Raw genomic sequence first — 12,004 nt, forward strand, 5'->3', positions numbered from 1 at the left:
ACCCCGCTAAAGCCTTTGGAGGCCCCATGAAGTCCTCCCTAAAATTTATGACGAAAATCAATAGAAAGGGATGCTAAAACTATATCTAACTTGTTTAGACCCCTTTAATCTTGTTGGCTAGATCCACTACTGCCGTCAATATACGCACTGATATATTTATATTTATATGTAACGGCATACACGGTAACAATGACAATTAACAACGAACACAAACAATCAACAAACCAAGAGCTATACTTATTAACACGCAAAAAAAAGGATCATTCACTGGTGTCATGAATCTTTGGTGATCACATCGTCGTCTCCATCTTGTTTCCATCCCAAGATTTCACCTTTCTTGATCCTCCTCATCCTCCCCATGATCTCGTCGAAGGTGATATCGAAGGCATCTCTCATGTCGCCCTCAAACCTCACCCTAGGGTCCTTGTACACGAACCTAGGGATCATCTTGATCACCTCCTCCCTCATGGCGGCCACCTCGTCGTCGGTGAACCTGCTCAGCACCTCCTCGATGCGTACTCTGCCTTCCACCACGTCGTCCGGGTCGATGACGACGGAGTATCGCCGGCGGTCGGCATCGGTGGTGGTGGTGGTGTCGTCGTCGCGTTCGTGCCAGCGGTACTGCTTCTTGAAGGTGGAGGCCTCGTGGAAGAAGACCGGGATGCAGCCGGCGAGGACGGTGTCGATGGAGGAGCGGCGCATGAAGGAGTCGCCGGGAGGCTGGAGGCAGAAGCGGGCGGAGGCGAAGAGGGCGACGAGGCGGCGCGGCGAGCGGCACGTGATACTGCCCTCGAGGCCGTGGCTGCAGTCGAGCATCCCGCACCGGCCCGGCGGCGAGGCGGTGCACTCGTCGATGATGTGGTCGCGGATGGGCAGCGTCCCGTTGGCGCGCCGCCCTCCGGCGAACGCGAAAAGCCAGGGGCGGCGGTTGGCGCGCACGGTGTCCTGCCACGCCGCCACCTCGCCGGCCGACGACGGGTGGAAGTAGCTCGGGTACGGCACGGCGAAGTCGTGGCGGTCCCAGATGTTGGACTCGTAGGTGAGCACCGTCATGTTGCCGGACTCCGGCTGGGCGAGGAAGCCGTTGCCGCAGCCGAGGGCGTCGCCGGCCTCGTCTCGCCGGAACATCCACGTCGTCCGCGCGGTGACCATGAAGTGGTCACGCCCGCCGAGCGCCGCCCACGACGGCTGCGAGGACAGCCACCGGAGGAATTCCCTGGACGCCTCGTTCCGCTCCGTGGCGCTCGACCCGCACTTGTGCCGGTTCAGCTCCAAGGCCGGGTAGAAGGCCACGTACACCGCCGTCGCCGCCGCGAGGTCGCCGGTAAGGCACTCATACTGCCGCATCCGGTGGTGGAAGATCACCTCCAATGCGTACTGGTCCGTGTTGTACCTGCACTCCATCATCGTTGCATTGCAGCAGCCATGGACACCGACGCGGCTCATCAGAAACACTCAAGAATGCCGGCCGGCGACGGCGAAGGCCACCACGGACTGATCAATGCGCGTTTCTTACCATCCGGTGCTGGGAATGATATCCCCGTCGACGCTGCCATTGCCGGCCGCGGGAGGGATGACTGGGCCGAGGCCGGAGTTCGCCATGAGGACGCACACGTGATACGGCTCCTCAAACACCGGCGACCCCTCGACGCACTCGCTAAGCATCTGAAACCGCGGCGGCACCTCCAGCACATACACATACCGTCCATCGCACGTCGCCTCCGCCCTCGCCGACGACGACGACCGCCTCCTCTCGACGCCGTCGCCGCCACCGCCGTCAGGCGGAGGAGGAAGGAAGCTGGCGTCGAGCGCCGGCGGGAGAACGACACGCCGCGACACGAGCAGCGAGGAGGGGTAGGGGAAGAGCGAGAGGTGGAAGACCTGGAAATGGAGGAGGCAGGAGAGCAGCCATGAGCCGACGATGAGGAGGCCATAGAGGACGTACTTGGGGTAGTTGGCTTCCATGACCGACCAGCTAGAGCTCATCCATGGGGTGGGGTTTAGTATACTAGGGCATCCAGTGTGGAATCAAGAATTAATCCATCCATTAATTGGCGAGAAGTCTTAAGAAGGATGAGACCAATTGCTAGGGCTCCGAGGGAAACTGTTTTAATCTATTGCATGCTATTTAGATAGTCATCAAAAAATATGAAAAAATTTCTGAAGACAGAATAATATATGCTATATCGTCATACAAACATGCAAGTTAAAATATGACTTTTACAGTTCATAGTAAAAATAACAAATATATGATTGTAAGTATGTGTATATTATTCACAGATTAATTTGTTATTTTTATTATGAATTGTAGAAGTCATATTTTAACTTGTATGTTTGTGTAGTGATATATCACATATTAATCTATCTTCACAAATATTTTTATACTTTTTGATAACTATTTGAATAGTATCCAATAGACAAGAAGCCGATGAGGGGATGTCCCCTCGAAAGTTTAGAATCAAAGCTCGGGAATTTAAGTTAAAATGGTTGTTATTTTATGTGACCATTGACCACAAGTGTACGTACGGTACAAGTTGCTTCATTAATGAAAATGTATTAACTATTATACATAGTGATATTTAACATAAGCTAGGCTAGCTGTGTCAGCATAATTAGCCAGCAGTGATCAGTTAATTAATCATGGCTAGTTAGTGGTATCTTGGGGCCGGCATTGTATGTGTTGCACAAATGCATTGTCTATGTTGCGTCTGTTGTAAGTTGCAGCTGTAAAAATAATTGGGCATCTAAGTCTGACTCTGCTACTCTGCTAGGGCTCACTGATTTATATATCCTGCTGGTTTAACTTGTAATCAGATTCTGTTTTTTACATGAAGTTTTTTAATTAGTCAGTTGAGGGAGTAGTGTAATATTATACTTGTGGATTATTGTTTATATATGTATGTGGATGCATGCAAGCATGGTTGTGTGTGATCTGTGACCACTCGTGTAAGGCATAATGTTGATTAATGCACTTATTGAGATATGCAGATCAGTACGTGGTTAGCATGAACAGTAACACGTCATGATCATCAGTGTGTGTATTGCGAGAGAGATGTTTAGTTGCTGCAGGTATCTAGTGCTCTTCACAAACGTAGCTAGAGGTGTATATAACCTGGGAAAAGAATTTTGCAACTTGGCATGTTTGATTTAAGGAACAATTTCATTCCTGCCCTGATTTTCAAGTCTAATATTGATTTTATCTCTCTTATTAGGGTTTTTGTTTTTGCCCCTCTTTTTTTTAACCGAATGAACCGTTTGCCCCTATTTTGGATGGAAGTTATGTTGACGGTTAGTTGACCAATATATTTAGTTTAAAAAATAAAAAAATTAATTCCCAAAATAATTAATGACAAAATTACCCCTATTTAAAAAATTATAAGTTTTTAAACATGTCATTTGAATTAATAATATATTGCTTTTGTATATTTCTATGAAACCTATAATTTTTTCAAAAAATTTGACATAGTTTTGAAACTCTGTCAAATATTTTAAAAAATTACAAGTTTTAAACATGTCATTTGAATTAATAATATATTGCTTTTGTATATTTCTATGATTAGAATAGAGGGTAACAACACAAATGACAAAAAAAATATCAAAATTATATTCTCGTGCAGGGATAAAATAGTAGTCCTTCCATCCAAAGGAGGGGCAACTGGTGCGTCGTTCAATTAAAAAAGTAAGGGCAAAAATAAAAACCCTAAAAAGGAGGGGCAAAATTAGTATTAGAACCTGAAAGAGGGGCAGAAACGAAATAGTCCCTTGATTTAATTAGATTATTGACCAGATTATTTACTTGATTATAGGGGTAAATATTTTGATAAATTAACTTAACAAATGGTTTTTAAAAGTGGTCTAAATAATAAAATAGTAGAAAAAATGCTCTTTTAATTTGAGAAAACGTTTTTTTTAAAAAAAACATGGAGCAAATAATAATCTGAAAGTAACAGGGATATATAGCAGCACCTGATTAATTTATATGAAAGATATCGCAAAACATCCTTACAAGTTATATATGGCATTGTGTGTAAACCTCTGGCATATTTTTTTTCACTTGTATTTTCTTCTTGTAATTACATATATGAGTTGCACATCTAATGCTATTCTGCATGCATGCCTGAAGATGCATGGCAGCAAAACCTAAATTTTCATTGTGAATATCGATCACACCCATTAAAAGTTCTTGGAACTGCGAAGATAAGATCGCACGGCGAGAAGCTAAATCTAAAGCAAAACTGTTCCTTCAGGTGCACTTCTTATTACTTGGAACAGTGTGCTTATTGTCTGTGCCAAGCTCATTCAGTTGCACGGAAGTGCTGAGCCCAACAGAGAAAAAAAACTGATGGTTTCGTTAGATCCAAAAACAAAGCAAATTAGTATATGTATACACATGCATGCATCTCTCCATGCAAGAAACTATAGTTTTTTTATTGTTTATGCTGCAGCTTGACAGTAATTTTAGCCCATGGTGTCGTCGTTGCTTAGGCTAGTCTCAATGTAAATTTTATAGAAATGGCATGTATATTGAATAGGGTGTCATATCAGCAAAATTGCTAACTTGTCAGGGTCATTTAATGAAAGAGTTTCATGAGATAAGAGAGAAGTTTCATCCCCATAAAACTTATCTGCCTCGGTTACCTAATTTACCGTCTTGGTAACTATGCCATGAAACCATGCATGCATTAAGACTAGCCTTAGCACTCCTAAGCATTATTCAATGGCCACCCCTGCAATTGACTTGAGTTGTCAATAAGATTTTGCTCATTGGGATTCCAAGTAGTCGTCTAGAGGATTGGTGTTCAGATTCCAGTAAGCATTAAGGTGCAGATTAGAATAATCACCAGGGTTTGCAATCTCCATGAGCTGATCTCTCTCTTGCTAGCTAGATCGTGAGGCCGATTATTTGTAACGGATTCCACGGGCACAAGATTCAACTATTGATCATGTGATTTGGTTAATTTGATCAAGGCATTAGTGTTGACGGATTCTCTTGATCCTTCTGACCTGCATTGTCAGCTACCTGTACTGTACCTAGAAGCTGGGACCTGGATATAAGAGCATCATGAATGCTTATCAGTTATCAACATCATTTTATCAAATAATTAAAAGCAATTAGATTCTTATTTACACTTTAAAAATGGGGTGAAGAGGGTTTAATTCTAAAGAATTTAGACAATATATATAAAGACCACTGATTATCTGGCTTTGCCTGCCAGCTAGGAAATGTTGTTTTTTTGCCGAAGGGCATTCCGTACGCATAGCCACTGCTCATAGAAGAATGACCAGATTTTGTAAGATAGGAATGGAAGAGATATATCTTGATTCATATTTGAAGAATTTGATCACCATTTTCTCAAAAATAAGAAACCTAATAGTGAATTAAACATTCTCTTTTCATATTTATATAACTACTCCCTTCACTTCATATTATAAAACTTTTAAGCCTCACCCAGATTCAACCAATGATCAAGGTGTATAGGATTGTATATGTGTCTAGATTTATTAACATCTATATAAATTTATGTAAGGCTAGAAAGTCTTACGTAAAATGGAAGGTGTAGTCATTTAATTAAATTACTAGTATTACCTTTGTTTTGTATTGGCTTTGTTTTGCCAATACAAATATATTTCCCTTTTTCAGCATAAGGGACTCGATTTCTCCGGAGAATTCAATGTTTCTAGAGGACATCTATACTACTATGAAAGTAGTGGTGCCACCACCATTGTCTATATTAAGATGGTCATTATATCAGTATAATATGCGTAAATGCTCTAGCTTTCCTTTAGACTTAATTGAGCAGCTAGCTATAAAACTCAAATTTCTAAGCAAGGTATTTTTCTTTTTTCATGTGAAATATCTTTTAATTTTTTAAAACACAGAATAACACACAAATGATTTTATTTCAACCAATTAAAAAATTTCAGCAAGACTTAATTTTGCTTTTTTTTTTCAATAACTTGTTATAACGCAAAGGCATTTAGCTAGTTTAAGAAATTTTGGTAATAATATCTACAATCTGCCATTATATATAACTCCATCATAACTTATTGTTATTATTTTAGAATTAAGTCCATGGTCCACCAGTATCTCTAGTGTGGAGTACTGGAACCCATCCTCATTAATGATAACTCACAACATATATAATCTCAAAAAAACATATTAAGTCAATCAAAGTATAAGATAAATGCAAATGCTGAAAGAGTGGTTTGTTTTTCACGGGCGTGCTTTCTTTTTTCTTTTCTCACTTATGGAAGGTGTGCTATCAATGAGACATAATTTGCCTACCAATAACCATTGAAACATTGAAACATGTAGATAGGAAAAGACATCTAGGTTTCTAACAATGTATTAGAAAACACACTAAATAGCCAAAATAGATGAATGGATAGACTACGTGTCAATATTATTCGTACATCAGTAATGTTAGCTAATAAGTTACAATTGATAACCCATACTCCTTTGTAATGAGCCAAGTTAGGAAGTCATTAGGATCAATAATCAAGGTTAACCAGACAAGTTAGCAAGTATTTGAACAGTAGTACCATAGTCAGTCAAGTTGCAGAGCAATTTAGCATCAGTGTCAGTAATGTTATAGTCATTCAAGTTACAACACAAGTTATTGGCAGTAGAATCATTCAATAGGTCTTGTATGTTAAGCCTACCATGTTAATTAAGTCCACTACTATATTTCAACAATGTTTTTTTGTGAAAAATCATAAACTTTATTCCATTTACCTTGCTCTTGTATTGCTATGGATATGTTGAATGATAACTACTCATGGAGTGGAAACTATCTATCAAATATTCAGTGCTTGCACTTGTTTGAGTATACGGATGAAAGAATGTAATCGTGTTCTTATATAGACAAGGGAAATGTACATGCAACATGCAAATTAAGCTAGAAAAGTAACATGGATGCTATAACTAGTGAGCTGCTTGTTTTTTTATGGAGATATATACGTTGGTTACTAGTCGTATGCTGTTGCAATGAAATGTCATTGTCTACCAATAGTAAAACTTATAGACTTGTTACATGCATATCCAATATCATCTGCTACTGCCAGCATCTAGTCATCTACAACTACCAAGATGCATGTATGCACAACCAGACAAAGGTAGGCCAAGCATGCATGACCTTGTATTCTTTGCAGAAACTCCACTGATCGATTTTGCCATCTGCACTGCTTGTATCGGAGCCACACAATGGATATCCAACTACTTAAACAAATAGCGCTAACGTGGGCATAGCAGGGAGACGCACTGACGTGGCTCGAACTGTGGAGACCAGCAGGCAATAGGTGCAACCTTAGTTTTCCTCCATGTGTTCCAGCACGGAAGTTCATCAAATTTCTTTAAATTTGTGTGTATTTGAATCTTCTCTTAAAGAACCTCGCTGAGATCGTTACATATTGGGGATTGTTGCAGAGTTTTTTATTCCAAGGACATCAATTAAGATTTTAAAATTTCATGAGGCCTGGAAATAATATCCTCCCATACGTTGGACGAAAAAAAAAAACAGATGCCGTTCTCACATGAATACATGATTACTCGCATTTGGCAAAACAGAATGTTTTTCTTCTTATTTCTGTCCAATGCAAAATATGGTTCTAACATCTTTTTGTCCTTTTCAACGGAAAAATCCAGTAACCGGCACAAAATATAGTGCAGATTTAGAGACCTCAAGCCACAAAATTGCTTGTCCAAACGCACGTAAAGCACAAGCACGCACTTCACAGAATCATGAGTAATAACAAAGTCGTCTAGTGAACACTGGACAGTGGTCAATGGCAATGTTATCTTCCATTAAAATAACAGTAACGACATTGTTACCGATAGACAAGTGGCATACTGACAGTTCACCAAAGTGAATTACGTTGCACGTTCTAAACTTCAGGAGAAAGTGAAAGTGTTCGCAAGAATCTGCTAGCGTAGCAAACGAACTATATATTATGTTAGCTTTACCTAGAAAAGTGAGGTTGGACGGTCAGTCATCAAGCCAACCGCATGATCCTGGGTATGGAAGTGGGAACAAGTCCTTTGGCGCAAACGAATTGAAACCATTGGGAAGATCCTTGTCAGTTTCAGTTGCTGGCTGGGGAGGCGGCTGGGACGGTTCGGGAGAGTCATGATCAGGTGGCATCTCTTCTTTAGGTATATCTTGTACTGTGGGTGTATCTTCTTGCCGTCTGGCCTTTGAAGGAGCGCGTAGCAAAAGATTTTTGGAATCAGGAAAGACAATGTGGTTCCTCTTGGGAGTGCCCTTTTTGGGTGCAATCTCATGCTTCCTGGAAAGAGAATTCAGTTAGTTTTGGATGGCCAAGAGTAGTAATTCGCGTAATTGACAAAAGTAGGAGAGTTAACACACATGCAGTAGATCAGAATTTGACCAGGAAGTACGTTATCCCATGCTCTTTTCATGGTACCATTATCTTTATCACCTTTAAAGGTGATATCACTGCAAAGTCGAGTGGAACCATGAGCAAAAGGAAAAAAAGATCATGTTTTCAACATAGACCGTTAACAATAGAATGCTGGATAACGGCAGAGGAATCTCCAATGTGAAGCCAAACCTTGGCAAGCATTTCCTGTGGTATACAGTTGGACAGCGTCTGCACACTGCAAATTGCATTTTCTTGTCATCTTTATTCTCTGCTCCCTTGCATACATGGCATTTATGCACAGGACAACGGAATTTCAGCCCACGAGCAATTTCCTGCTCAAAATTTAAGGGCTGCGTACTGCGGTCAGGGTAGAGAAGTCTAGCTAGACACTTTGCATGGTAAAAGTGTCCACAATATTGATCCTCACATTGGAATACCTGTCAAGACATGCAGAAGTTAAATTGAACTTATTCATATGATAGCATACATATATTAGAAGTTTACAAATTGGAGCATATGAAAATGAGAAAATGGCATCTTAAGATACTTGGTACATTTTTTATTAGCAGGAATCGAGTTTTCCTCCTATTTTTATTTGTTTGTAGTACTAGATGTCACATTGTCATTTCAATCAAGTGTAAAGCCTTAATGAAAAGTAAAAAAATGGATTTGTAAATTATACCTCAACCCCTGATGACAAGTCTGAAGAACCAAGCAATCCACAAGAGAAGCACTGGTGCTGATTATACTTGCAGTTCTTACATATATATTTTGGACCATTCTGAATTACCAAAATTATGAAGAAAATTTTCAATATTGGACATAAAAAACATCCAGTTCTAAATAATGAGGCAACTCAAATAAGATATACCTTTCCATCATTGTTTTTAAAAATTTTCCATTGTTCTTCAGTTAGCCTAAGAGTTTTGCACCTGTTTAGCTTTGTACTTTGTCCCTCTGTTGCATGGAAAGACCTCAAGCATCTGCCCTCACAGCTAAGAAAAGGCAAAATAATAGTAAGAGGCATTGAGATTAACGATGTAATACTGTTTTTCCTTAGAAATAAGTTATTGAACAAGCCAAATTGCAACACGTTATGAACTTTCATGTAAGCACACATACCAAAGTACATCACCACCATCATCGCAAATTGAACATACATCTTCCCACTGCACAAAACAGTATAATAATCTTATTATCTTTATAATCGTTCAAAGCAGAATTCTTATTTGAAGGATCAGTTTAAGAAGGCATATTACGGTAATTGGGTCAGAGGGCTAAAAATACATGCACTCAAAAAATGTGTGTACCATGATGGGGGATAACATCTTAGATGCAAAAACTGAATACTTCCTTTATTTTCTTTTAGTAAAAGATAATCTTTCATAGTTACATAGATGAGAGTACGTACATGACCAATACCACAATTCAGAATTAACAGTCCTGGCATGACAATCTACAAAAGTATAAGTAATTTCTTGCTATCCTTGAAAAATTCAGGCCACGCAAGGTAAAAAAAAAAAAGGTGATAGCAGTTTTCAAAAAAAAAAAAGCGTAGCATTATTTTCTTATTCCTAGGAATAATTTCCCTTGCTAAGGATAAATGGTTTATGTTTGAAAGTTCCCATTCTAAAAAAATGCAGAGAGCTACGCGTACGGGCTTATAGCGAGCAAACCTATGAAGTAATACCCATAAAGTTGGGAGCTCCTTTAATAGTTGAAAAAAAAAAGGAAAAAACATGTGCACATTACCATACACATTGATTCGCCATAGCACAGCTAAGTAACAGAGACGACAATGCAGTTGATTTCTCTTGAGCCAAATGCCAGCCCTCATTGCATCAATGATCAATCAGAGGTTCAGCAACTTTTTTTTTCCTCTAAACCCTAACATGATAACCACCAAAGGCAAGAACTAACTAAACCAGGAGGCAAGAACAACAGTAACAAGAAGAGGAAGAGGAAGAAGAAGGAGATGAGCAGTGCGGGGCAGATACCAGATCGCTGCTGCTGCTCCTCTTCCGCTTCCCGCCCCGGGCAGCAACCGGCGCGTACCGGCGGTCGCTCCCTGGCCTCCTCGGTCGATCCATCGGGGAGAGATCGAGCGCGGAGGGGATTCCCCGATTTGGGTGGGTTTAAGGAGGCGGGCCGCCGTTTCCGGCGCGCGGATCCGGGATTGGATTTGGGGAAAGCCTCGGCGTCTACGCTCGGCTCCCCTCGCCGTCAGGGGCGGAGCTGGGATTTTATACCGATGGTGTCTCCTTTAATTTTCAAGAACATGATTTCTACAGTTATAAATGCATAAAATTGCAAGTGCAAGGAAAAAAAAGGCAACTTGGGCCAAATATAATTATAAATTAGGCCATGTTCGGCCATATGTAAAATACCTAGCGTGGAAACCATAGTATTATATTAGTACATAATTAATTAATTGTTAGTTTAAAAAATAAAAAAATAGATTAATATAATTTTTAAAGCAATTTTCCTATAAAAATATTTTGCAAAAAAAATATCGTTTAGCAGTTCGGGAAGCGTGTAGTAAAGACAAAGAAATCTGGGCTAGCAAAAGGGGAAGAACAAGGCCTTAGTACTATACTAAAATTACTGACGTGCAAAGTAAATAATAGCGCTACCCTTTTAGTTTTTATTTCATGGGGATTAACTTTACTACATTTCTTACCTGAACCTAACATTGTAGAAATTAGAATTCAGAAATCCTAGTCCCCGGCATGGCGGCAACGGCTCCCAGCACCCAGCTAGTTGTTTGCTTTCTTTGCACATTGCACAGACGCAGTTCACCAATGAAAAACAACTCTTAAAAGCTCTGACGATAAAAATAAATTCTACAAATCAAAACCTCCAAACTAAGCATAGGAGATGAAGGAAATTGGCCCTCTCCACAGTTGTGTGAAAACTAAATTTGAAGGCAAATCAGATGGTTAATTGGGAAATTTAGTGCCTAGGACCACTCCTCGTCGAGACACCGACCCACCTACTATCGAGTATATTGTTGTGCTAAGAGATGTGCTGATACGGTCAAACCGTCGAAGGCAAAGTGACAAGCAAGCATCGATAGTTGTTGTTAGACAAAAGATCAAATAGCATACATGATAATGGCTGCTGTATATGCAGGTTTAGAATAGAGCAAATAGCAGCCCAAATATGGATCGGATGGTGTCATAACTCAAATTACAGTGGTGTCACCCTTGGTAGAGTACAAGGAAGTTGCTTAGGGCAGCAAAAATTCATTGGTGTCATGTGACACCAGTCCTATAACTGTAGATCCGCCTCTGCTCACCGTCTCCGTCCTCGTCTCTCCACGCACCTCTGCAAAACCGTCCGTTTTTCTTTATCTTTTGTGCGTGCGTTTTTAACTTTTTTTTCCTTGAACGGCAAAAACTATTTTGTAGGCAATTTCCAATAGTGTCCCCACCTAGTTAGAACGGCAAAAATGATTTAAGGCACGATGATATCTAATGCCCCGCCTTTAGAGCAAGGCTAATAATATAGCCAACAAGCTGGCTATAAGATTTTTTGTAGTTTTTTTTATAGTCTACTCATATAGAGGTTAGTTCTTTATTATTAATGCAGGACTCACATGTCTCTTACAGAGTGTCTTGGT

At 40.4% G+C, this 12,004-nt stretch overlaps 2 protein-coding genes across 2 annotated transcripts; both read right to left on the minus strand.

The window, feature by feature from the left end:
• Positions 1-273: 273 nt before the first annotated feature.
• Positions 274-1,965, minus strand: LOC102710651 (xyloglucan galactosyltransferase KATAMARI1 homolog). Its single transcript, XM_040529208.1, has 2 exons — positions 1,517-1,965; positions 274-1,393 (listed from the first exon to the last, which is right to left on the minus strand). Exons 1-2 carry the CDS (start codon positions 1,963-1,965, stop codon positions 274-276), a joined length of 1,569 nt encoding a protein of 522 aa, XP_040385142.1.
• Positions 1,966-7,779: 5,814 nt separating this feature from the next.
• LOC102708572 (protein ENHANCED DOWNY MILDEW 2-like) lies at positions 7,780-10,630 on the minus strand. Its single transcript, XM_006663850.3, has 7 exons — positions 10,380-10,630; positions 9,505-9,551; positions 9,254-9,377; positions 9,065-9,163; positions 8,572-8,819; positions 8,367-8,456; positions 7,780-8,286 (listed from the first exon to the last, which is right to left on the minus strand). The coding sequence occupies exons 1-7, from the start codon at positions 10,470-10,472 to the stop codon at positions 7,986-7,988; spliced, it is 1,002 nt and encodes a 333-aa protein (XP_006663913.1). The 5' UTR covers positions 10,473-10,630; the 3' UTR covers positions 7,780-7,985.
• Between the last annotated feature and the right edge of the window lie 1,374 nt (positions 10,631-12,004).

This window comes from Oryza brachyantha, chromosome 12 (genome assembly GCF_000231095.2).
Source record: "Oryza brachyantha chromosome 12, ObraRS2, whole genome shotgun sequence".
In the NCBI taxonomy this organism is placed as follows: domain Eukaryota; kingdom Viridiplantae; phylum Streptophyta; class Magnoliopsida; order Poales; family Poaceae; genus Oryza; species Oryza brachyantha.

Coding starts and splice junctions, on each gene's coding strand:
- LOC102710651 (XM_040529208.1), bottom strand. CDS start 1,965: ATGGAAGCCAACTACCCCAAGTACGTCCTCTATGGCCTCCTCATCGTC. Junction 1,394..1,516: donor ATCATTCCCAGCACCGGATG/GTAAGAAACGCG, acceptor GATGGAGTGCAG/GTACAACACGGACCAGTACG.
- LOC102708572 (XM_006663850.3), bottom strand. CDS start 10,472: ATGGATCGACCGAGGAGGCCAGGGAGCGACCGCCGGTACGCGCCGGTT. Junction 9,552..10,379: donor GGAGCAGCAGCAGCGATCTG/GTATCTGCCCCG, acceptor TGTTTTGTGCAG/TGGGAAGATGTATGTTCAAT. Junction 8,457..8,571: donor CACAGGAAATGCTTGCCAAG/GTTTGGCTTCAC, acceptor TCGACTTTGCAG/TGATATCACCTTTAAAGGTG.